The sequence below is a fragment of the Protobothrops mucrosquamatus genome, unplaced genomic scaffold (genome assembly GCF_001527695.2).
Source record: "Protobothrops mucrosquamatus isolate PMUCROS unplaced genomic scaffold, P.Mucros_1.0 scaffold368, whole genome shotgun sequence".
In the NCBI taxonomy this organism is placed as follows: domain Eukaryota; kingdom Metazoa; phylum Chordata; class Lepidosauria; order Squamata; family Viperidae; genus Protobothrops; species Protobothrops mucrosquamatus.
In genome coordinates this window covers 428,170-456,071 of record NW_015386702.1, presented here as the reverse complement: position 1 = coordinate 456,071, position 27,902 = coordinate 428,170, and the positions used below count along the sequence as shown (strand labels likewise).

General features: G+C 37.3%; 1 protein-coding gene across 1 annotated transcript in view; it reads right to left on the bottom strand.

The window, feature by feature from the left end:
* BTBD7 (BTB domain containing 7) overlaps nt 1–27,902 on the bottom strand; it is a 45,939-nt gene that overhangs the window by 9,834 nt on the left and 8,203 nt on the right. Inside the window, exons 3-7 of the mRNA XM_015815696.1 lie at nt 10,249–10,457; nt 8,696–8,771; nt 6,859–7,019; nt 6,351–6,494; nt 4,610–4,799 (exon numbers count right to left, since the gene is read on the bottom strand). Of these exons, the coding sequence (XP_015671182.1) occupies nt 4,610–4,799; nt 6,351–6,494; nt 6,859–7,019; nt 8,696–8,771; nt 10,249–10,457 (780 nt within the window). The remainder of the gene's footprint in view (nt 1–4,609; nt 4,800–6,350; nt 6,495–6,858; nt 7,020–8,695; nt 8,772–10,248; nt 10,458–27,902) is intronic.

The following is a 27,902-nucleotide window of genomic DNA, read 5'->3' as shown; positions in this document are numbered from 1 at the left end:
TTCACCGCTTCTGGAGGCAGGTTGTTCCACTGGTTAATTGTTCTAACTGTCAGGAAGTTTCTCCTTAGTTCTAGGTTGCTTCTCTCCTTGATCAGTTTCCACCCGTTGCTTCTCGTCCTGCCTTCAGGTGCTTTGGAGAATAGCTTGACTCCCTCTTCTTTGTGGCAGCCCCTGAGATATTGGAACACTGCTATCATGTCCCCCCTCGTCCTTCTCTTCGTTAAACTAGACATACCCAATTCCAGCAACCGTTCCTTATATGTTTTAGCCTCCAGTCCCCTAATCGTCTTTGTTGCTCTTCTCTGTACTCTTTCTAGAGTCTCAACATCTTTTTTACATCGTAGTGACCAAAACTGGATACAGTATTCCAAGTGTGGCCTTACCAAGGCATTGTAAAGTGGTATTAATACTTCACGTGATCTTGATTCTATCCCCCTGTTAATGCAGCCTAGCACTGTGTTGGCTTTTTTGGCAGCTGCAGCACACTGCTGGCTCATATTTAAATGATTGTCCACTAGGACTCCGAGGTCCCTCTCGCAGTTACTACTATTAAGCAAGGTACCCCCTATACTATACCTGCACATTTGGTTTTTCTTGCCTAAATGTAGAACCTTACTTTTTTCACCACTCAATTTCATTTTGTTAGATAGCGCCCAGTGTTCAAGTCTGTCCAGATCCTCCTGTATCCTAAGCCTGTCTTCTGGAATGTTGGCTATTCCTGCCAGCTTAGTGTCGTCTGCATATTTGATGAGTTCCCCATCTATCCCCTCGTCCAGATCGTTGATGAAGATGTTGAAGAGCACTGGGCCCAGAACAGAGCCCTGGGGCACCCCACTACACACTTCTCTCCATGTAGATGCGGTTCCATTGAGGACCACACGCTGAGTACGGCCGGTCAGCCAGCTACGGATCCATCTGGTGGTGATGCTGTCTAACCTGCATTTTTCTATCTTATCAAGTAGTAGGTTGTGATCTACTTTGTCAAATGCCTTACTAAAGTCCAAGTAAATTATATCCACAGCATTCCTCTGGTAGAGTGGAAGAAAAAAATCTGAAATCCTGTTTCTTTGTGGAGATACCAGCACTAAGGAGATGGAAGCTTTTCTACCTTCTAATTCAGGGGTCCCAAGCCCCTGGTCCGTGGACCGGTACCAGGCCGTGGCATGTCAGCAACCAGTCCGCAGAAACAAGCAAAGCCCCATCCGTGAGATGCAGGCAGCACACAAACCCACACACACTCCAGTCCACGGAAAAACTTTTCTCCCTGGAACCGGTCCCTGGTGCCCAAAAGGTTGGGGACCTCTGCTCTAATTTATCAGATAGTCATATACTGTAAAGAATCCTTAGTGAATCCAGGATGAGAACCTGGAAAAAGGAAGACTTAATATTCAGAAATATTGATGTCTGCTTGCAGATGTCTGTTAAAGGTTTCAAAGTCATATTAACCTAGGTACTTTTGCACTTCCAACTCATAATAAATTTTAAATACCATTCTGAATATAAAACAGATGAGTTACATGGCAGGCTGGGTAAACTGCAAGATGAGTTACATGGCAGGCTGGGTAAACCGCAAGCTATTTNTGCTCAGTATGGCGGAGCTCTTGCAGCCGTCTGACCATTTCTTTAACAACAGAGAGATGAGGAACTGAGAAAAAAACAAACCGAAAACAATCCGAATTGAAATTTGTTCTGCATCCTTGTAATGAGCTTCAACAGAGCCCAAGTTTATTTAAGGTAGATATTTACGCTAAGAAAGAACTTATCCAAAAGCAATTGTTCACAAAGACATGTGTCAGCAATAATGACTCAAGCTACAAAGTTGGGCAGAGAACAGTACAGATGAATTTCCTTCATTTTCATCTTATATTGAAACCCACTGAAAACTTTACCATTCAGATCAGTTTTCCCACCTGAATTCAGTATAAGCACCTGAAGGCAGGACAAGAAGCAATGGGTGGAAATTAATCAAGGAAAGAAGCAACCTAGAACTGAGAAATTTCCTGACAGTTAGAAAAATTAACCAGTGGAACGGCTTGCCTCCAGAAATTGTGGGTGATTTTAAAGAAGAAATTGGACAACAATTTGTCTGAAATGGTATAGAGCAGTGATGGCGAACCTTTTAGAGACCGAGTGCCCAAACTGCAACCCAAAACCACTTATGCATCGTTGGGTGTCGGGTGAGTGTGGCCCATTGGGTGGGTGTGGCCCATTGGGTGGGCGTGGCTGCGGTGGTAACGGTAGACTGGGTGGGACTAAAAAGTTCAATCAATCAATTCCAACTTTGCAAGATTTTTTTTTCCTGCAAGAAGTTGAAATTGACTGATTGATTGAACCTTTTTTTTTTTTGCACACGGCGGCAGAGGCCTAAAGCGAAAAGGTTTTGTAAAACCCAGCTGAAGGCCTAGGACTGGGACGACGGCGCGGTGTCCACAGAGAGGGCTCTGAGTGCCGCCTCTGGCACCCGTGCCATAGGTTCGCCACCACTGGTATAGAGTTTCCTGCTTGACCAGGGGATTGGACCAGAAGAAAGAGCTCCAAGATCCCTTCCAATTCTGTTATTCTGTTATCGTTCCTGGATGTTCTTTATGCAAAATGGACCATCAACACTACCCATCCTCCCAAGTATTTCCAAATTTGCTCTATGGGTCGAGATGCACTCTGCAGCACATGTGGGAATCCTATCTAATGCTATGCAATCGAGCTGCCGGTACAACTAAGGTCTAACTCCTTTTACAGTATTTCCCCACTAATATTTTCCAAGAAATCTCTTCATTCTACCTCTTTCCATTAGTTTAGCCAATATGAATAACAGAATAACAGAATTGGAATGGATCTTGGAGGTCTTCTAGTCCAACCCCCGGCTCAGGAGGGAAACAAATGGCTGTCCAGTCTCTTCTTAAAAACTTCCAGTGTTGGACCACTTACAACTTCTGGAGGCAAATCGTTTCACTGATTAATTGTTCTAACTGTCAGGACATTTCTCTTTAGTTCTAGATTGGTTCTCTCCTTGATTAGTTTCCATTCAATGTGTCTTCAGGTGCTTATACTGAATTCAGGTGGTCTGAATGGTAAAGTTTTCAATGGGTTCACTAAGATGGAAATGAAGGAAATGCAGCTGTACTGTCCTCTGTCCCTTAAATACATTGTAAGATAATTTTTAACAGAGTTTTGTTGCAGCTTCCAAATCTGTCTGTTATTTAATTTCCAGAAGTTCCCTCTTTGATTGCATATTTTTTTGTCATTTTGAATTGGGGAAATAAATGAAAACTGCTATGTAAGAAAACAAGCTTTCTATAGTTTTTTTTTTAAAAGGATCCAACTACCTCCCAAAGGGAAAAAAAAATCCTCCTGAAATATTCCAGCTTCATTCATCTTCATGAATCAATGTTGCCCACTGTGGCCTTCCCCCACCCCCAAAGCTTTCAAAGCCACCCGACCCACCACAAATTTATTTGTCCTTACAAGCGCTATCCAGCTTGGCTCAGTGTCTTCAACTATTCTGGTCACTGATCAAGGCTGATCATCACCAGCTGATAATCCTATACCAATCCAGTGACTGGAATTAATTTCAAGGGTTGACGGTTTGTGTTCAACAACAATTTTCTTGATCATAACCGCAAGATAACTGTAACAGCTATGCAGCTCAGCTTTTATTATGCTGTTCACAACTCCCAAGGATTTTTTTGCATGAGGAGGAACACGTGTAATAAAAAGCAGTTTTCTAGCCAAATCTGGGCATCCCATTTTCTTCTCTCTTACCACTGATGGATTGTTGTGAGTAGCAAAGCATGGGACAGGATCAAATACCTTTACTTCCAATACCATATTGGCAGCTGGCAAAAAGCTAATTCTTGAGTGCTGGCACCACACTTGTCCTCCTGAAATTCACTTTTGGCAGTTCATTTAAGCTTAGTTCTTGGATTGGCTTCAATGAAGGTCAGCATTTGGAGGACTGCTTTATAAAAGTCTTTCTCTTATATATAAACTTTAAATGAAGAATGCCCATAAAAATTTCTGGCATCACAAGAACCTTTGAACACCATCCACTGTTTATGCATGTTCTAATACACATGCTGTACCCCAAACCTGAAGCAACCATGGCTACATCTTGTTTTATATCAACAATCTCTGTGGTACTTCTTAGTACGAATATATTATGTCAAACATAAACATCCACCACTTTCTTTTTTGATTATACAGAAATGTATGTGTTTTTAAAGTGAGTCTTACATTAATCAAAAATACCAAACTAATGTGAATTTATGAATTATGCAAACATGCATTACGGATGAACTAATACATTTTACTTCTGTCTAAACTTACAGAAATGGAAAAAGGGAGAAATATTTTTTCTATTAACATATTTACGTTGGACCAGCTTGCACAGGACAAAATTCCCACATTCATTTTTTTTTCTTTGCAATGAAGAGATCTAGAAATGCCCTGTTAAAAATTATCAGGGTATTATGACCCTATATTCATTATCATGCACTTGTCCTCCTGTTTTTATTTTTTCATGAAACTCTAATCATGTTGACTCTGGTATTTCAGTGTTAAAGAATTTTGCAACCAATAACAATGTATTTATGAATTGGGTTTATAAACATACCTGGAATTTCATTGGCTACAACTGAAGGAGGACTGGACTGATTACTGGTCATTTGCTGGTGATTTATCATATGACAGCACTGTGGAACAGCATTGTTTACCATGTAGAGGGTATCTGGTACATTGGACATTCTAACCATCCGTAAACGGACAAGGTCAGTTTGTTCTACCATCATCTCATCCAGAAGTGACTGAAACAACAAAGGTAAAAGAAATGTTTTGCTCTAATGTACTGATATAAAAAGGTAATAAATACTAGATATAGCCTTCTTTTTAAAAAAAGTGACCATATAATAGTAGATAAGAATAGATAATAAAATATTACATTCCAGAAAGTATAGTTTTCTTTCCTTTATGTATAATTTTATATATTCTTTATATTAAACATGGGCAGCTTCTACTCTTATGACTCACTAATCCTTTTTTTTCATGTAAATCATTCAGATGATTTTAATGGGCTCACTAATATTCAAAGAAGCTACTCTGCTAATGTGGGTCTTAATTCATCAATCTTACAAACACAAACCACCTGCATATTACCTGAAATATTGCTGATAACCAAAAATATCAAAGGATTTCACTGTACAAAGAACAAGGGTTGCAAAAAAAAATCTTCATGTAAAATGTATTTATTTATTTATTTATTTATTTATTTATTTATTTATTAATTAAATTTATATACCGCCCTATCTCCCTTGCGGGACTCAGGGCGGTGAACAGGCGATACTAAAAACCACGAATAAATAAATAGTTTCTGTTTTAAAATCGAATTATAGTGCATTATAGTGCAAACTGTCTTGAATAAATAACGCACAAACAGAAAACAGGATCAGATTTCACACTGTCTGACCAATCTGGGAAACTGAATTGCATCAAAGATCTGGATTATCTCTCCCTACACCTCTGGTGGGCAGAAAGTGGCTGGCAAGCCTTTCTTCTTGAAAGCAGTCCGTAGAAGAAGACATTCACAAAGAGTGTGCAGTTCTTTCTCTTGTAAATAAAAGCACGCAGTCCCTTCCTGCACACCCAGAAGGAAGCTGACAGTCATGGCTCAGTTCTGTTTAGGAAGAGGATGCCTTCCTCTGTCTAGGCAAACTGGAAAGTGTATATATGTATGGGGGTGAAGGGGATGGAGCATGCTCAGGGAAAACTCAAATAGATGAGAAGAGATAATAATAATAATAATGATAAAGTTGGAAGGGACCTCGGAGGTCATCTAGTCCAACCTCCTGCTCAGGCAGGAAACCCTATACCATTTCAAACAAATGGCTGTCCAGTTTCTTCTTAAAAACTTCCAGTGTTGGCGCATTCACCGCTTCTGGAGGCAGGTTGTTCCACTGGTTAATTGTTCTAACTGTCAGGAAGTTTCTCCTTAGTTCTAGGTTGCTTCTCTCCTTGATCAGTTTCCACCCGTTGCTTCTCGTCCTGCCTTCAGGTGCTTTGGAGAATAGCTTGACTCCCTCTTCTTTGTGGCAGCCCCTGAGATATTGGAACACTGCTATCATGTNTTAATATTCAGAAATATTGATGTCTGCTTGCAGATGTCTGTTAAAGGTTTCAAAGTCATATTAACCTAGGTACTTTTGCACTTCCAACTCATAATAAATTTTAAATACCATTCTGAATATAAAACAGATGAGTTACATGGCAGGCTGGGTAAACTGCAAGATGAGTTACATGGCAGGCTGGGTAAACCGCAAGCTATTTGTGAGATGGATGGCAGCATTAATACATCATCTTACCTTAGCTTCCTCCACATATGGTGAGAACAGCCTCGGCCTCACATAAATTCCGGCATTTTTTTGTCGCAGCCACACATTTGACTTTCCCCCTTCTGCTGTTGGCAGCATGTCTGAAGGAGGTGTACTAATGAGACCTCTCTTCATCTTTAAAAGAAAACATCACATCAGAAAGGTAACAATTATTTTTAAGTATAGAAGAACAAACCGTGTATGACTTGATGATAGTCACCAGTAAAGAATAGAACTGTACCTATACAAATTTTAAAAAAACGAGAGCATGTACCCCAAAGCTTCCAAAACAACAATAAATTTTACATAATGATCTAAATCAGGGGTGAGAGATCTGTTCTTTGGTGGTGATTTGGTGATCTGTTGGATATCACCAAATGAACAAGCCCCCTAAACTTGATTGGACTCTTCCCGGCCCATTTTTTTCCTGCATTTTTCTCATGGACAGCAGCATAAAAAGCTGCAGCAGGATTCAAAGGAAACTTTAAAATATACTTACTGAATCTGTCAGTACTTCACTACTCGTAGGCAGGATGTGCTCAGTGCGGACGAACGGTAAGAGAGGGGAAAGGATTTCTTTTAATTCCTCAATATCAAGATCTCGCCTCTTTACACCACGCTTGTTCACACTATGAGCCGTGCCACTCAGTAAATTGGGTTCTGACAAATTGAATAAATTGTTTTACTTATGTGTTCTAATATTTTTTTAAAAAAATTGATTAAAGACATAGTTATTCTAATTTTTTGTTATTTCTTACTTATGAACATTACTTACTGTATATGAAATTCAGGTCTCGGACTAGCTTACTGTAAAATTAACTCAAATAAAAGAACTTCTATATTTATTTATTTTTAAAAATGCTATTGTTAAAAGTTTTTTTTAATGGCTTTAGTTTTTTTTTATTTGGGTTAATTTTTACTGTAAGCTGATCTGAGACCTATTATCATATAAGTAACATTACTGTTACTTACGTATAAGCATGTTCCCTAAAACAGAGATGCTAGAAGCTAAAATTGAGGTAACCATAGGGACTGGAGTTTTCTACTTTTTTGCCCTTAGATTTTTGGAACAGTATTGTTTCCCTTTTGTTTGAAAAGCTTTATTAAGCTTATTTTAATGCTCATCATACATTTTTTCTGACTTCTGTATGAGTGGAAGCTCTGCTGACCAGAAAAGAGAGTCTGGGAGACCCATGCTGATTTATACTTTATTTAGGATTTTAATGTCATAACATCTTAGAATTGCCTTCTCATCACTGCAATATACGTTCAAAGCTGACACCAGCCAGAACATCAAACAAGTCAAAGAAGCAGTGCAAGACTGGAAGATGTGGAGAGACCTGGCCCATAGAATTTCCAAGAGTCTGTCATGACTGAATGGATAACATTATCATCACCATCATCACACCATCACCATCACCATCGTAATATATAGTACACCGGCCAAATATATGGACTACATTTAAATGTGGTGGCTTGGTAAACTGGACTATCAGGCATGTACTGAGGTTTTTCCTTCAATATTCAAATTTAAAGAAAAAGCATGATACAGGTAGTCCTCGACTTAAAACTGGTTGTTTAACGTTATGACATATTGGAAAAAAGTTATTTACAACATGTCCTCTAAGTTATGACTGCTGGATCACACCCATAATGATGTAATCCCATTTGGGGTGCTTAGCAACCAGCTTGCAAAATCCCACAGCTAGGTGCTCGTGTTTTCTGACTTTTTTGCCATTCACACTTAGATAAAATGGATTCACACTTATGAACATTTGGTTTGCTTAATGAACACATGGTTTGTTTAACAGCTGCTGAGACCTGCTTAACGATGATCATAAAAAAAATTACAAAATCAAGTCCAGTCAGGTGGTGCCTCAACTTATGATCGCAGTGACTTATGACCAAAATTCCAGTACCAACTGTGGTTGTAAATTGCGCAATACTCTACACACATTTATTAGCTAAACTAGCTAGCAAAACACACACATACACAACATAAACAGATGAAAATATAAAGAATTTCAGAGTTGCAGTGGATAACTGCAACATATATCAATGTGCCAAAAGGCCTGCTGCTCTTAATAGACAGGGTACTCCCCCAGGCAATGGTGATATCACTAGCAAATCCTTTCACCATGGAAGCACTTCGGTGCTTCTGACACACAAGTATTAGTAGTATTGTAGACAAAAGTGGATAGAATGAATGAATGAATGAATGTCAGCTTCCTAAGCACTGCATTTCATACTAAAAAGCATGTTTCAGTCAGCATTTAAAGATTAAATATGAGAATTTCCTTATTAACAATGAAACATAGTATCTATTAAACACCTACCTCGATCTGCAATTCTTTTTATTAACTGATGTTCACCCCATTTCACAAGGTATTTCAAGATATCTTGTTCACTTGCCTGTTGAAGAGGGATTTAAAAGCATAAAAACACATAGTCTGAGGTCAATCCACAGAACCATCAAATTAACTTTTAGGCCAAACAGTGCTTATTCTAACGAAGTTTAGATTAATAATAAATTACAGCCAATTAAGCTCCTTAATTTCAAAGATTTATAACACAATATTCTATTGTTGCTCACCGCATTTCAGTCAAACTCCTACAGTTTTTATTACTAGCACTGCTAATTCTACAAAGGAACTTTGTTACAGTATTCTACTTTTCATTACGTGTATGTGTGTGTAAATTGTGTCTTTTAAATGCAGATGGACTGCTGAATTTTGTCCTGATTGGTTTGTTCTCCTATGTTGTGCCATATATTTATGAAGTAGTTGTTTTGTTTCTCCAATATTAGGGTATTTAAAAGACAAAGGCATTTAAAACACAAAGGCCACTCTTTTTTGAGGACAGCAAAATCCACATTTTGGACAGACCGTTGGTTTGAAAGAGGGGTCAAAAAGGCCATTTATGTCAAAATTGCACAGCCCTCTTTCAACAGAAGGGGAGGGATATGATATCATCTTTCTACTCAGGTGACTCTGATGACACAGATAAACCTCCAGGTGGCCTCAACGACTCTCTTAAAGAATGCAAATGACCAGCTGTCTGCAAAGAGTATAAATCCTTCCATTCCCTACCATCCAGTCAGAGTTAAAGAAGCTTCTTGGATGAGAAGTGAAATGTCTTCAAAGAAAAGCAAGAAACTCCAGCTGCCTAGTGAAAAAGCACCTTTGGGATAATTATGACCTGGATGACTGAGAATCTCCATAGACAAGTATATGAACCAAAGTTTCCAATTTTCATGCTATATAATCAGAGCAAAAAAGCATACAAAGATGTATTTTTCAAGGTAATATTTAATGCAGATGAGCTTTTTTTGAATTAGGTAACAATTATCAATGGAGTTTTTTAATTTACTGAACTAGAACAGGAGTGTGGTGGAATGAAAAGTAGTCAAAATTAAGGAGATTTAGTATCTTTCTAACAAGAAAACTGTATTTCAACGAGGAGCCTGGGTTTCCCATTCTTTTGCCACAAATATATGTTGTCAGTTGTGAGACTACTATATAATTTCTATAAACCTCTGAAAAGGCAAGACCAAAATTAAGTCTAAAAGAGTTTCACTTAAAATAATTTGCAACTGCTTCTAGGCTATTATTAAGCTTTCAAGCAATAGTTTGGGCTGGGTTATATGCCAGCAAAGGCGAATGCTTTCCTTAATCACTACCTCTGCAAGCAACTTGTGTGTATAAATGCCAGAATAAGAGAAGAGGAAGAACCCGTTCTGCACATAATAATTCAAGCAAGGTTTTGCTTCTTCTTCTGTTTCTCTCCAGTGGTCAAAGCTTTGGGATCTGCATGCTTCTATTCCATACCACTAGTAAGAAAGCCTGATTCGGCACTTAATAAAAATAATTGAATAGGAAGACACAATTACCTGTAAGTAGTCTGACTGGATAGCAGTTTGCAAGTGGTCTTTGCAAAGTTCATAAAAGACATCTGAAGTCATGACTTGGGAAAACTCCTCACAGAGGAAATGCAGTGCTTGGCGGTGTACCCACTTGGAGCCATAAGCCTGGGAGCTCCACTTGAGAATGGCAATTAAGGTTTCCAGTGAGATGCTCTCGGCAATAATATCCTCACAGCCTACACAAAGAACACATGCCGTTTAATGAGGGTTACCTGTTCAAGAACTGCCATTATTCAGCAGAAGTTCTGTGATCAGAAAGTTTAATAAGTAAAACCACAACTGTCTTTTTAAGCAAAGTTCTTTTAAAAACTGGCCTGCCAATATCTGTTATTTATACAGCTGCAATAGGCATAGTGTCTCAAAAGTAACTACAGGTAGTCCTCCACCACAATTGGGACCAGCAACTCCCAAGTGAGGTGGTCACTAAGTGAAACTGTGACTGTGCTTATGATTTTACTTCAGCTTTCTTTTGCTTTGAAGGCCTGCCTAGGTTGTTAATGTGAGGACTAATTGCAGAGTTACTTTTTCATCACTGTTATAACTACAAATGGTCACCCTACACTTAATGAGGACTTTCTGTAGTCAAATTAATATTCTGGAAACGGCAGTTTAGTAACTTTGTCAGGATTCCCCCCCCCCCCCCCGGTTACTATCAGAGATCATGTAACTGAGGAAATCAAAACTAAATCCAGATTCTACACAAACGGAGTAAATACAATGATCGTGCCTCCTACGGGGCAATTTAAAATATCCATCTCCATCCACATGTGTACACACACGTGCACACATACACACACACATAAACTCTTTTCCAGGATTCCAAATAAGCCAAATCATCCACATAACAGTTTGTTTTTCACAAAACCACATTAACCAGTAAACATAATTAAGAGTTGTTTTTGCTAAATGTGCTTAGTAGATCATTATGTACAATCTATATACTACTGAACTCGGATTCCTATAATCTTTAACTGAGTGAAATGGTACGCTATAGTGTAACACATTTTCAACCGAGGTACTTCAAATGGGCTAACTTCCAAAATGTATCCAAAATCCAGAGCCCATGATTCCTCTGGAAATGAAAGTTGTCAAATTTTATAAAACATTCTATGATATAAATAGTATTATAAAGCAGTTTATGACATAATACAAAATGTCATAAAACATTTCCTTTGCTGATGTTTGACTATGATATACAGTTCAGCATGAGTTATTTTCAAGGCAGACATATATCTGAATGTATCCCAACTTTTCCAGTGAGGGCTGTGTATTAGAAGCTGTGTCACTGTTGAAGACACGGAGGAATCCAGTAAGGAAGCACCTTTGAAAGGATGACTCAATGGGAGGGAGGGAGGGAGGGAGGGAGGGAGGGAAGGAAGGAAGGAAGGAAGGAAGGAAGGAAGGAAGGAAGGAAGGAAGGAAGGAAGATTTCCAATCTTCACTGCCTGCTTCCCACAAAGAAATTCAGTGGGGAAGCCAACAGGAAGTTGAATGTTGCTCCCATTGCTACTGAATTTTTTTTTGCTTGCCTGCAGAGGTTGTGTTTCTCTGTTTAGGTAAGGAAGTATCTCTGAAACAATGACCCACTGGGTCATGGATTTTCTATTGAATAGTAAAAGTACATTTTAATGCCCACTTAATGCTTCAGTAGAGCTAATATTTGCTACGGCAGAAAACATGTCCAGTAGAATCAATAAGAAACAGAACAAAGAAAGTTAATGTTTTCTTAGCTATTTAATTCAGCAATCTAACCTCCCCATTTCCCACATGCTGCCTGTCTAGACTTTAGGATCTGGCAGACGTAATCCTCCACAGATTTGCCTCTATTGCCAGGAGAAGCATCTCCTACACTCAAGCTGAGCTCTGCCTCCAACACATATGTTCCCACCATTAGTTGCAAGAGGCAGATTGGTCCATTTCTCCATAAAGAACCTAATTTTGGATCCTCAGCTATACCAATATGGAATAAATCACCACTTTTTCTGGGGAAATCAAAACATGGGTCACAAAGAAAAAAAACCCAAGGCTCACTGCAGTGCTTTATTATATAAATCAGTGTTTCTCAACCTTGACAATTTTAAGGCATGTGGACTTCAACTCCCAGAATTCCACAGCCAGCAATGCTGGCTGTGGAATTCTGGGAGTTGAAGTCCACATGCCTTAAAATTGTCAAGGTTGAGAAACACTGATATAAATAGTACTGTGCGGGAGGAGACCTCACTAAAAGGATAATGAGAGCTGCCCCTCTAAACCTCAGAGCTGCCCTCTAAACCAAAGAGATGCACTGATATTTATATATTTCAGAAAAAGGAGAAATGATGCATGGATAAATATATATAAGTAATAAACTAATACATTTCAGGTTACCTATTATCATTCTGCTGTCTACTATCTTCAAAGGAAACAACTGTCTTAGCCAGAAGAAACAAATCAAAATTTAGGGTGCCAAATGTTAGAAAGAAGATATCATTCATTGGCATCTTGAGGATAGATTTATAGGTTGCCAAGGGAATGTTCTGGTAAGGTTTACAACAGGCTGGTGTGGAATTAGATGATAAGCCAGCCCCAAGGCTCTTGCAAATTTCTTACGTTTCAATTTGATTTGAATAATCCCATTCAACTGAAAATTTACAGATAGTCTTCAGCTTATAACCGTTCACTTAGCAACAGCTAGAAGTTACAATGGAACCCCAAAATGTATTTACAATCTGGATTCGAGATTCCTCCCTCATGGTCACAAGATCGAATTTCGGGCACTTGGGAACTGGCTCACATTTACAGCCATTCGTAGAGACCCATTCACATGACCAAGATTTATAATGTTTTTGCCTGATTTTTGGCAAAAACCACTTATTGCACACAATGGATTTGCTTAGAACTGCCACAAAAATCAGTTCAGTCACATGGGTGCCTTGACTTACAACCATCATAACATACAATGGGAATTCCAGGCTCCATTATTGTTGTAAGTTGAGGACTGCCTGTATTTTCCTCCCAGTATCTTCTCCCCTTTCACTGCTTCATAGGAGGAAAAATTACTCTATGGAAATTTAACTGGCTAGGGAGATATCCAGGGAAGACATGCATGGTGAACTCAAAAAGCAGAACTATTGACTGCAGCAGAATGAAGAGCTGGTAAGTAGATCAGCTCTTCATAATTCCTCTCCAGATAAGGAGAGGATTTGAGACTGCCCAATTTGAGATTGTCCCATATAGTTGCTTCTTGTGAGGAGACCATAAGGCAGTGGTCTCTGGTGGGTTTAGAGCTCTAGGAAACAAAGGAATAGCTGTCTTCATCAAACCACAGTTGGCGCCTTCAAAAGGACATTGGGTTTGCATACTTTCTTTTTGTAATGGAATTTGTGGATGACCTTGGAGAACAAAAGGAAGAGATGCTGCCTACTACACAATCAGACAAGAGATGTAGAAGCCCCCAGCTGCTTAACAGTCAGAGAAGGAAACTTAGGAAATCCTAATAAATCAAGCAATTAAAAATAATCTCATTAAGTTTGTTCTTTCAGACCTGCCGGATTCTGTTAATATAACTTACAAAATAAGGACTTCTTGACTTAAAACTATTTGTTTGTAACCATTGAAAGTTACAATGGTCCTGAAAAAAGTGAGGCACGAATCAATGTGCAGTTGATAGATATATTCAGAAGAATTCAATTATAATTGACATAACTTATATAAATATACTAAAAAATCAGTTTAATGTAATGAATGCAGAATTGCTAAATGAAAAGTGCTTTCTTTCATTCCCTCATGTTGCTCTATTCTTTTATATATCACAAGGGTTGACACATGGTTTAGGGAACAAAAATAATAACTCCACAATCTTCAGATTTTACCTCTATAAACAAGCAAGACAATCATGTCCTTGTTTCTATTCTATATAAGAATAATATGGACTGTTTTTCACTCTACTGCATCTTGGCCTTGAGATTTAGTCAAGTTGGCAGAACAAAAAGAGATCCACCAACCTTTATATAAGTACAGTGAGCTAAGGCAGCACAGAATCCTTTTGTCCCCTTCTTCTGAATATGGAAATAGAATACATTGGGCTCTTGAAATTATTCCTTATACAGTACAGTAATGATTCCTAAAAAATGTTTACCAAAGTTTTCAGGCAATAGCTTTACACAGGGGACAGATGAACATAAATATTTTAAAAACTCTACACCAAATCTATGTAAATGTACAGGGTTCAAAATTATTTAGAAGCAGATACAAATTTAGGTTAATTGTTTGTAGTCCTTCAAAAGTCTCTTCTGCCTCGTCAGTCAAGACCTTATGTTTTGTTTTAAAACCATCCCTACTGATTACTTAATGTCCATCAAGGCTAGCCAAAACCACTAAATATTTTGTATATACAGCACAAACACATTTCAACATTTAAATTTCAATTCAGATCATCCAAAAAAAATCAATATAGTGCATTATTTTTAATTCATCTTTTACCAATGTGTTATAAGCATACTAGAAGAAAGAAAATATGAAGACTAATAATAAACTTGTAGGTTTTAAATCAAATTCAGTCTCATCCTTGTCATACATATTGCATTCTACACAAATTAAGCCAGTGCAGAATACAGAAGTATGCCAAGCCCCAACAGACCTTTAATAAATAAGCTTGTCAAGCTGCAGAAATGCTTTTTCACAGTTGGATCAGTTCTATTAAAAGTTAGCAAATCACTAACCTTTTCATTTGTTCCCCACTTTTTGCGGGTACAGCTGTAATGAATTCTTTTACTACTTTTGGATCTATGAACACGAAGAGTGCTATGTCATCAAATGGAATCATAATTTAATATATTCTTAGGTCTTTGATTTTCTGGAGACTAACTAGAGAATTGACAGAATATTTGCTCCTCTCTATGAGAAGCCCAAGCTATTTTGTGAGTTCTTTTGCTATTTTGTAAATTAGGGTCCCTGGTAATAATACAATTGGACTAAGTAGTATGTTGGGCTTACATATTTTTGCAAGTATAAATATACCTTTTGTGAAGGTAGGAAATCTTTCCATATTGAGAGGCCAGAATTAACATTTTTAGATAGGGCCAGGGCAGTTATTGGTAATGCCATGCAGCATTTTCTTTTCCTTCCAGATTGCAGGACATGGAATAAGGAAATCACATTTACAGAAAGATAGATTTTGATTGAATGTTAAAAAAAAAATCTTCCCAATACCAAGAAGAATTCAACAACAGAACCAATTATCCAGGAAGATAATGAGTTCTCTTTCACTGGATGTGTTGAAAAGGAATCTCGATGGTCATCTATGAAACATGTTTTAGTATTGATTCCTGCACTGGTGGAGGCGGGGTGTCGACATGGAAGTCCAAATGGCTCTTTCCAACTCTATGATTCTAGGATGCTAAGGCACAGCTCTAGGGTAGAAGACACAGCACCATCAAACCAAATTAAAACTAGCAGAAGAGCTACCATTCAGAATGTGTGTTAAAAGTGGGTAGAGAAAGCTGCAGCAGAATTTGCAAGCAGGGACAAAATCTGCCAATATTCATTAGTATTTGTTTGAAACCCTGCATTCCTGGAAAACAAACAGACTGTTTCAGGGGGGAAAAAATAGGTCACTGCTTTCAAATGGCTTTCTGCTGGAGTTCAATTCCTTTGAAATGTCAATTATAGCTTAATGGTGTAACAGGACAAATCCTTGTTTCTAGCACACAAATATATTTATTCTACATCATGCTTACTGCTAAACATCAAAAGTAACACAAATAAGTCAGAAACAACAGCTTGAGCCTGAGTGAACAAAAATGAGAACAGAAATGGTTTCTCAATCCCTGAATTGTTTATTATTTCAACATTCAAGCCCTACTGGTCTTTAATTACACAACTGCTTGAAAAGCACTACTTTAATTCAGGCATATCTGTTTTTATGTATGTCTAATAAAAATTGGCACCATCCACTATGCTTTCTTCATATACCCTCCTTTAACTGAAGATGGTATGTGAAGAAAGAATAGCAGATGATGCCAATCCAGAAACTAGATACATAGTTTGTCTCAAAGCCTACTAAGCTTTAGTTATTTATTGTAAACTGGTAATAGTAGAAAAAGGGCATGTACAAAAAATTTGGGAGGAGGGCATTTTTGCCCTTGGGAGATAAATTGTTTGGGTACTGATGATAATTGAATACAAATATAATTATCTGCAAATAAAATTCTTAACTTAAAAGAAGCATATATGTAGGGGGGAAAGCTGCCTTTTGAATAGCTTAAATAATGATTAGGTTCATTTTTCATTTAATTTCTAAATGTTTGGGATACTAAAAAGAATTTGAGCCCTTATAATGATATGAATCTATTATTTTAGTCTGATTACTGATTTCTACTGAAATAAAAATCAGGATTTTAATTAAATCACATACATAGTCTTCCCTTCTTTCTGAATACAATTTTCTCTCAGAGACAAGGATGGCGTCCACTCTTACGATCTTCCAAAGACAGGTAAAAACCATGGATTTTTCTGGAAAGGATTAATTATAAACAGTGGTGTCATTTCCAATTATATTAACATTACTTTTAACATTAATTGAAATGAAGACTGAATGAGATTAAACTTTTAACTGATTACTATTACTTATTGAATTTTATATGTAGATAAATCTCTTAAATAAAAGATTTAGTCTTATGTAATTGAAAGGGCTTAAAATGATCATTTCTCAAATATTAATATTTATAGCCCACCCAAATGGGCAATTCATTTTCATGCCATGAAAATAGGCTATTGCAATTTGTCCAATAAGTATCAGACTTTTGTTTTTCTTTTTTTAATTACATGATATCAAGACTGAATGAGGCAGAAAGGATCAATAAGGAAAAAGAATAAAAGACTGCTTGTCTGCAGATACTTATTCTTCTATTATTGTCCTAGTGGACAATCATTTAAATATGACCCAGCAGTGTGTTGCAGCTGCCAAAAAAGCCAACACAGTCCTAGGCTGCATTAACAGAGGGATAGAATCAAGATCACATGAAGTGTTAATACCACTTTACAATGCCTTGGTAAGGCCACACTTGGTATACTCCATCCAGTTTTGGTCACCACGATGTAAAAAAGATGTTGAGACTCTAGAAAGAGTACAGAGAAGAACAACAAAGATGATTAGGGGACTGGAGGCTAAAGCATATAAGGAACGGTTGCTGGAATTGGGTATGTCTAGTTTAATGAAGAGAAGGACAAGGGGGGACATGATAGCAGTGTTTCAATATCTCAGGGACTGCCACAAAGAAGAGGAAGTCAAGCTATTTTCCAAGGCGCCTGAAGGCAGAACAAGAAGCAACGGAAGGAAACTAATCAAGGAGAGAAGCAACCTAGAACTAAGGAGAAACTTCCTGACAGTTAGAACAATTAACCAGTGGAACAACCTGCCTCCAGAAGCGGTGAATGCTCCAACACTGGAAGTTTTTAAGAAGAGACTGGACAGCCATTTGTTTGAAATGGTATAGGGTTTCCTGCGTGAGCAGGGGGTTGGACTCGATGACCTCCAAGGTCCCTTCCAACTATTATTATTATTATTATTATTATTATTATTATTATTATTATTATTATTATTATTATTATTATTATTATATTATTATTTTGTTGTTGTTGTAGTAGTAGTAGTAGTAGTAGTAGTAGTAGTAGTAGTATTTGACTTCATAATCTGCCAATTATTAGTTTAAGAAATACCCTATTGCTGATTCCAACTCCTACACAGAAGGCATGCACAATTTAAAGAAGTTGTGGAGTTGCCACTAGAAGAGCATCTTGAATTGCAAAACAGAAATAATTTTAAGGTTCTCCTTCTATGGGTGAAATAAGAAAACTTGCAATGTAATAGAATGTGACATGATAATGTGATCCATTCAGCCGTGTCCAACTCTTCATTTCTCCACATCTTCTGATCTTGCACTACTTCTTTGAATTTTTCTATGTGCTGACTAGTGTCAGCTTTGATGGTGTCCAGCCACCGTGTTCTTCGGTGGTCTGGTTTCCTTTCACCACTAACTCTTCCAAAGATAATTGCTTTCTCCAGTGAATTCCCCCGCATGACATGGCCAAAGTAAGTGAGAGAGTTTTGTGATTTTGCGTTCCAGTGAAATATCTGATGTTATGCGCTCCAGGACTTGCTTGTTAATCACCTTTGCTGTGCAAGGAAGATGCAGCAGCCTTTTCCAGCACAGCTCAAACAAGTTGATTTTCTTCCTGTCTTGTCTGTCCAACTTTCACAACCATAGGTAGCTATGGAGAACACAATAGAGCAGACTAATCTACATTTGGTTGCCAGGCTGGTGTTCTTGCTTTTTCATATTCTTCTCATGTTCATTGCTGTACAACTCAGTGCAATCCAATGTTTTATTTCTCGGCTGCATTCACCGCTTTGAGTGATCTGCAATCCTAGGAAAGTGAATTTTTGCACGCATTCTATTTCTTCACCATCAATTTCTATTCTGATGTTTCCGTTCCTTGCAGTGGTCATGAGCTTGGTCTTTTTGATGTTCAGAAAGAGGCCAAAATTCTCACTTTTTTTATTTTCTTGATCAGATGTTCCAGGCGTCCTTTGGTCAGAATGTGACAAGATAATTTGAGTTTTGGTCTTAAGAATGAAATAATGTTGAAATAAGTGCTCTGGATACAAATTAAATTAACTTAAATGTGCTAAAATATTCTTATCTGCATCCCCCAATAGAACTAGGAAATATAAATAAAACTACTAAGTTGTGGTCAGTAGTCGAGAAACTGGCACTTGCTATACTTTATATACTATTGCTACTATTTTAAAACATAATAATCTCATAACACACAGTATTTTCAGGATTTCTTCCAAAGAAGGATATAGTAATTGTGACAATCATCACTGTAATTATTTTGACCCACTGTCTTACCCACTGATTCATGTACATAAATCCTTGCTCTGCTGTACTGCTTTGCACAAGTGTGAATGTTCAATAGTTACAGGACTCTACCAAAAGTATCAAGCCATGTTCAAAAAAGGGTCAAAATATAGCCTAATGCAAATACTTTACAGATCAGGCTATAGTTCAGTGATGGCGAACCTTTTAGAGACCNACTTATGCATTGTCGGGTGCCGGGTGGGTGTGGCCCATTGGCTGGGTGTGGCCAATTAGGTGGGTGTGGCCCATTGGGTGGGCGTGGCTGCAGTGGTAACGGCAGACTGGGTGGGACTAAAAGTTCAATCAATCAATTCCAACTTTGCAAGATCTTTTTTTTCCTGCAAGAAGTTGAAATTGACTGAACTTTTTTTTTTGCGCACGGCGGCGGAGGCCTAAAGCGAAAAGCTTTTATAAAACCCAGCTGAAGGCCTAGGACTGGGGTGACAGCTCACGTGCCCACAAAGAGGGCTCTGAGTGCCGCCTCTGGCACCCGTGCCATAGGTTCGCCACCACTGCTATAGTTATATCTGACTGGGTACCTAGGTATCTACAGGGCTATATTCTCTGATCAGAATCAACCTGGCCTATTATGTCATCATGAAGAATATTTCACTAAAGTTTATTTTCAGAAGATAACAGGAGTTGTCGAGAGATGGCTCTGCTTCTTGGTAGTAACACCAGTTTTCTGAAACCCCACTCCCCGGGGTCAATCAGTTCTTCCCTGACTATGCAAAAACAGATGCTGAAAACAGAACTGTTGTGAAGAATGTGCAAAGTTGCTTGTTAGTGAGATGGTCAGCATATATATTTAAACAGACAAACAGATTGAGCTGTCTCTTTAGTATTTAATATTTGAGTTGTTATTTTACTGTTAATTTTTATATTTACCATTGAGATTTTCAATTATTTTTCTTTATATAATGTTAATGATTAAGAATCATTTGCTTGTGACAGGAGTATCAGTAAAATAAATACTGAATTATATATGCTATTTATTTAATTAAATTAATTTGCCACCCATCTCGTTTTGAAGTTCTTATGCTGTGTATAAGAACAAAACACTGAAATGACCTTCTCAAAGGAATACTTAAGGATACAGTACTAAATGCACTTTCATCTTGAACTGCTTGAAATTAAGAGGACTTACTCTGTCTAAACACCCTTAAGATTACACAATTTAGATCAATTTCTCATCCAACTTCTTGCATTACTGAGCCTCAATGTCTGCAGAAAAAAATCACTGAAAATGGAAGAAAAGCTGAGTTATCCTGTATCCTGCATTCATTCACATAAATGAACTTGTATGTGTAAATACAAGTAAGGAAATGCCTCTGACTCAGAGACTCTTTGCAGAACCAGAGTCTTGAGCCATGATACCAAGCAACGACAAAGGAAAAACAAAATGAATAAATAGACATAAACTGAGAGCTATTATCACAGATAAATGGAAAGCAGTTATAGGTGTTTTGCTTTTAAAGACAAACAACCTTAAATTGTGAAATTAAAATAGTATTTCTACACTGCAAGCCATAAGCATACTATATGGATATTAAACAATTACATAAAAACATATTATGAAGGAAATATAATATTATGATAGTTTTGATTAGAAAGTCATATGATATAGGCAGGCCTGCCTTTGATTTGCTATACTGTTGTCTTGTGTATATAATACTGTCTATTAATTTTGCTATGCGCAAGATCCTGCTTGGTCTGGTATATTACTGGCAAGGAAAGATCCCATGATAGTGTTTCCAAAAATAATTTGCCAATCAGGTAGTTAAATTCATTAAAAAACAATCTGAGAGAAATTTACCTTGTATTCTCAAGCACGGCCAGTATCTCTGCAGGCAGCTACCACTGGCCTTATGAGAAAATTTATTTTAAAGTTCACTGAACTTCTAGTTCAAAAAGGAAGAGTTTCCAATGCAACTTCAGAAGCAAATGCTGCATACATATAAAACTACCTCCTATCTTCTGTATTGAGAAATATATTAATAAATATTCTGACACAGGAAGAAACCAAGAGATTCTGAAGGTTATAGTATGAATTAGAACTCCTTAAACACCTGCATCTGTGCTTTTCAAAAATGTACAGGAAATCCTCACTTACCAATGATAATTGGGACCAGGACCGCCATCATTAAGTGATGCAGTTGTAAGATATGATGTTCCATGACTGTGCTGACCTTTTTGCATTGTTGCAGCATCCTATGATCACATGATTGCCATATACTACTTCCTGCTGGCTCCCCCACTGTTTATTGGCAGCCAAGGTTGCAAATGGCGATTGTATGACCACAGGTTTAATGCAGAATGAGATTGCATAGAAACAATGTGATCCAGGGCCTTTATCAATGCCCATTCCAGACAGCACCAAGTGACTCAGCTAAATCTCTATCGGATCCTCAAGAAAAAACACTGAGCTACTACTGGAACTTCACAGGGTCCATTAGTCTCTGAGGTAGTCCAAGCAAGTGGGTCCTATTTCTTTAAGGGGGGGGGAGACAGCACCGGCAACATGAAAAGCAGCAAGTAATCTGACTATGCTGGAGGTTGAAGGTAATATCCTCTACTCTCAGACCATCACACAACTGCCCCCAAACAGTCTCACGTGTGACCCCTGCTACGTACTGGGCTCTAAATGGGTCAAATCCACAGTTTCTCCCCGATTGCCATTACTTTTACGGAACAATCTTCCTCCTCTCCTAAATGCTGTACCCTGGAATTAGCTTTGTATGAAATCAACTGTCTATTCACATAAGCAGTTTAATATTAGATTGACTATTCCAGTTAAAACATCCCTTCTTCTTTAGCAAATCAGAAAACTCTGTATTTTATTTGGCTATTTTATAGAACTGAAACCAAAATCCTGCCATTCCCATCATCTTGGTATGTGTTTTTAAACAAATATCTAGCAGGTGAATAAAATAAGAATGGAATAGATGCTGTGTTTACAATAATCTCAATTGTTACTATTTGTAGAGTAATTTCAAAATTCCAAGATTGTTAGTCTAAGAAGCATTTCTACAAATTACTGATGTACTAAAACCACTGATTTAAAAACTGCTTTTCATAAAAGCAGCAATTTGATGACTACAGAAAAATTCAGAACACCTGCAGAATTAGAACTGGGAGTGAGATGTTATTCTGAGCCAAGAACCTTAACTGAAATGCCACTCTAAGCTAAATTATTTTCAATATTGCTGTTTTCCTTAGCATTACTTGAACATGCTTCTCAGGTTCTCTTGTCTTAAGTCATCTGGGAAACTATGATTGGCAGCTTCTTCAAATGCCAGAAGTATACCATCTGAATAAAACATTACACATAGCAAAATCTGTGATCCTTTATTGCTATTAGGGAAACAAGAAATAGACAACACTAAACATGCGCTTGAACTAAAAGTACTAAATTCATAAAATATCACCTTTATACTCAGTATTGTATTAATCTAAGGTTACTTTGAAATTTCTTATTCAGAATTCACTGCCTCCAGATGTGGTTATGTCCATCAATTTAAACAGTTTTAAGGCCAGACAAATTAATAAAAAAGTTTGCCAATGTATGCTAGTCCTAACATCTATCTGATATCTCTAGAATTCAATGTAATGTGCCGTAAGCACCAACTGCTAGTTAAAGAAAGTGATATGAAGTAGAATACAATATTTCCAGCTCTAGATGATGTGCTATTTTTGGCCTGACATGAAATAGAAGGATCTTGCAAGCAGGAACTCGTGCCCTCATCACTTCTTCATTGGACTACTGCTGTATGCTCCACATAGAGCTGCCTCTGAAGACCATTAGAAACTCCAACTGGTGCAAAATGCAGTGGCCTACTTGAAGATGCGTATCATCATATTACTTTGATATTGTGCCCTGTTTTGGCTATCAATATGTTTCTGGTTGTAATTCAAAATGATGGTTATAACTATAGACTTTCAAATGACTTTACTTTACTTTCAAATGGCATCAATCTATCCAATACATGCTTCTATAGAAAAGTTGCTTCCAGTGCCTCGCTTTCATGAAATAAGTTCAACTGAAATTCAGAGATGTTGTTTCTTACTAATGGGACCTACTCTTCAGAATGTTGGATTAGCCTCCTCTCTTTTCCCTTTATTTCTGGGGTGTTTAAGAATAATTTAGGTAACATTGCCTAAAGTTTTTAATACTCCATGTTGTTATTTTATTATTATAGCCTGTTCCTGATCTTCAAGGACTGTATACTTCTTTGGATATTTTAATATTCTGTTAAATGCTGAGAGAATTTGGAAACTGCAATTTACAAATATAGTACATAGCTATTCAAAACCTTACCTTAAGAAAAAAGATTAAATCCTTGCAGTAATTTAGGAATATACATATTACTGAACTAAAAATCAATTGGCTCAAATGGCATCACCTTTAACAGATTCCTAGGCAGGAATCTAACTGGTAAACAGTATATAAGGTGAGTAGTCTAAGAGGACTACTAACAGATGGCAAACATGTTTAATGCCAAAAATACAGCCTTCCAAAATTGTTCTGGTGTCTGGTTGATGGAATGAAAAAGGAACAGGTAAAGCAAGTCTGAGGATAAGTAACAAAGATGATGAAGAGCAGAGCTAAAGAAATACAACAAGCTTTCAGCAGTATTTATTTGAACACCAAAGACTGAAGTCAAATTTCAAGTATTTCAAGTTTGTTTGCTACCATAGTTTCCATAGCAGTTCCAATTTTATCTTTCTAGAGAAGTCAACAAAATATTTAAACCACAATTTTTTTCTTTTTTTAATTTGTATGTTTTAGGTGATTTCCGGTCTTAAATGAAACACAGAAGTTTATGCTTGCAAGCTTATGTAGTTTTCTTCCTAAGGTTAGAAAAACTCAAGTGTTCATTGTTGCATCCCATTGAAACATCTAGAAAGGTTACTTGTAGGTTATAAAATAAGGTATTTCCCCAAAAGAATCTCTAGATAGGAGAGGTTTAAAGTTATTTCTTCTACCACTGTCCCGAATTATGTTTAAACTGAATAGCAAAATACATGTAAAGCAGAGGCGTAGCGTGGGGGGTGCAGGGGGGGCCGGCCGCACCGGGTGCAACATCTGGGGGGGCGCGCTCGCACTCGCAGCTCTCTGCCCCTGCCTGGCTCACTCACTCTCTCTGCAGTGCTGGTTGTGCGAATCCGATCCGAGCCGCCGGGTCGCCGCCCACTGTGGAGGGGGGGCGCAAATTACTTGCCTTGCCCCGGGTGCTGACAACCCACGCTACGCCACTGATGTAAAGTATACCAATCTGAACAAATTTTGTTAAAACTTCAGTTACTATATAATGGTGATATCGACTTCAATTTAAAGTCTTCATTTATAAAACCCAATATCTAAAAATTACTAAAACCACACATTTTCTTCTCTTTTTGGGGAAATGGATTTGTGTAACACATTAAACCAAAGCCAAAGTAAACTTAGTATGAAGTGTCTAGACCTGACTCAGTCTACATTCAGCACATATGATCAGATAACATTCTCCTTCAGTGGAATTTGACTACCCTACACCAAGAAACACAAATAAATTCGATGCATAAAAAATTCAGAAGGCTATCATATTTTTAATTATAGCCTAATAATCAGAAAGGGACAGGTGGTTAACTCGTTAACTATCTTTAAATTGCCAAGGAAATAATTCTTCAGCTATATCTAAATCAGCACTCTTGATTTTCCACTAAATTCCAGTTTTGCTTCCAAGACATTCATAGCTAATTAATTCTCACTTTTTCAGTAGCCCAATTCCAATTGCTAGGAAGAGGCAAATGAATGAACACGCTTTTTCATTATGAACTAATCATATCCAGGATTATTTTAGTCTTTTTAGATCTATAATTGCATTTTTTTAAAAAATATTTCATTATTTATACCTTTTCATAAACCATTTTGGTTACAGATTGCTTTTTTTTATTATGTATTAACTTTGGGCATCCTCCTAAGTTAAGAAAACATTTGCTCAGTACAATGGCATATGAAATGAATATCTGAAGCAGAACAATGATTCATGCTGACCCTTTAGAACGCTACTAACAAGGCCTGCTAGATCTAATAATACAAACATTAAGGTGTTCCTTAATTCAGCATAATGTCTCCCCCTTTCTCCACCCCAGAAGATGTGATCACCACATAATACTTGATGTCTATTTTCTTGATGTAACCTATCACTGTTAAGGATTATATTAAACAAAATTTCTTCCTGGTTTAAAACTGACACTAAAGAGCATTGATAAAAATTAAATATTCTGACTGTCTTTTTAACTGTAACAAACAAAGGGGAAAACCTCATCTCCAATAGCAGTTTATTCCTTTGTAGTAACTCTATGAAAGGTAAAGCAGAATTGTCATTGTTAGTATATATTTGTGGCAGGATTATAAAAGTTGTCCCTTTGAGGTTATAATAATGCAGGGCAGGCAAGTTGGGCCCAGAGCAAGTATGTCTTTGTAAATCAAGGTAAGCACCATGAATATGCTTGGAAAACAACCAACCATCAATATTTCAATCTGTAAGGGCTACGTGCCATCTTTCAGAGGCACCATCTGTACCTCTACATTCTTGCCAACTCAGTTTCTGGGCAATCTTCAAACAGTTAGCAGTAAGGTTTAAGTCACAAATTAAAACAAGAAAACACTGGCCAGGTAAAGAGAGACAGACACAAAGGACAACTAAAACAGAACCACCAGAAGTAAAACCTTAAGGGAGTATAAAAAGCACCACAGTGCTGTCATGATGTCAAAGGGCTGTGGAATGAACGCAGAAGCCTTCAGACATCAATAATAACTCTGGAAAATCAGATTCTTCAGCTAGTAGAGAGTCATCTTGGATCAAGGGGTACCACATAGTTCCATAGTCACTTACCTGAATGGAAATGAGAAAGAATAAGGTCAGCATGCAGACTGAATAACTAAAATTGCAAATATACTTATCTGGGTATAAGATATGTTGAACTCACTGGGGGGAAGTGATTATAATACTTTACATAAAGTTTCCTTGTAACTCAGCATTAAGTTTCATTTTTGTATTCTACAAAAAAACAGTTTCATTTTGCAAACAAAATGAAAACATCCATAGGTTCTCTTCTCCTGTTTCTCCCATCAGGTAAAGTATGTAGGGATAAATAGAGCTATTTCTAGCATTACAGCAGTCTTAAGAGCATGGCTACCTAGGAATAATAGCCATTGAACTCAACAGGATTTATTACATAGTAAACCATATCTATTTATATTTGCAAATCCAAACATTCATGCCTCTCCACCCTATGAAATATTCTTCCACTGTTCTGGTCATCTGAAAAGGGGGAAAAACATGGTTCTGCGGCCTTTGTCATCCAATTTTTAACAGGGTTAATTATTCTTGCCTCCTTAATTTTTTTTATGATCTTTTAAAAATTTCAACTGAAAATTTAAAGCTTAGCATTTAATTTTTATATATTATTTTATATATTTATGTTTTATTGTACACTGTCCAGAGTCCCTTTTTGAGGGAGATGGGTGGCTTAGAAATGTGAAATATAAATAAATATTTTTTTCTGTTAATGGGGGGGAGGAGAATCAATTTAGTTTAGAAATGGGGAATCTTTTGAGGGCCAATTAATTTTAATAAATTCTATTAAAATTAATTTTTAATGCTGTTTTTTTTCCAGTGCGGCCTCTCGCCAATGCATATATAATTTCATCAAATGCATACATACCTTTGGAGGAAAATTAGGCAGGATTAGTGTTAGTGAGAAGCAGGGAATAGCTCAGAAAGTAGAGAAGCTGATAGCATAAGCTCACAAAGCAGGGAAGCCAGGCAGAATACTGAATTTTTGTGCCCATAGAGTCCTCCAAAAATGGCGTGCTGAGTGGCCGTCTGCTTTTTCCTCCTGCCAACAAACAGCTAATCTTGCTGCTAAAGCTGGTTCTTTGACCGCATGCTCTCCAGATTTAAATGGGAGCAACTAGGAATGACCCAAAATGACCCTGGAATAATCAACCGTCTCAGATGATCTTTTTACCTGGGAAGAGGAATCTCAATGGCTGCAATTCTTGGTAGGAGCAGTCAGAGGTTGCAGTTATACCACGTTTTAACCCTTTTTCCTTTTGGTTGATTTTTTTTTTAAAAAAACGTGCCTCTGTTTTGACTGCACGCTTTAAAGTTTTCTTTTTCTTTTTGACTTTTGTCTTCAATGGTTAATTGACTGGCTAAATGTTGATTTCTTCTAAACCCTTGCAGGATTTTAATGTTCATTTTCTGCGTATTTTTACTGTTTTATTTTGGGAATTGTGAATCGCTTTCACCGTATGGAGGTCGATGGTGGGAGGACTGTTCCCTGGGTAGTGAAAGTGGTCTGATTTCATTTACATTTACACCAGATTTTTACTACAGGGATTTAATAATTTTAGCGGTTTACTAGTTTTGTACTTTATTTGATTTCATTTTATTAGTTTTTAAAAACTCTGTGGTCTTATTTCTTTTAACTTCTGATGGGAACTTCCCTTTCTTTTCTATTCCCTTTTTATTGTCTGTTTTTTTCTGCAGTCATTCTGTTATGGTACATCTACTTCTCCTGTCCATGAGACGTTTATGTTTTGTTGTGAAAGCTCAGCTACAAGGGAATTTTGGACTAGATTAGAAAATTAAACAACAATTATTTAAGGGTTTTGAATATTATAGGGCAGTGCGGTGGCTCAGCGGTTAAGATACTGAACTTGTC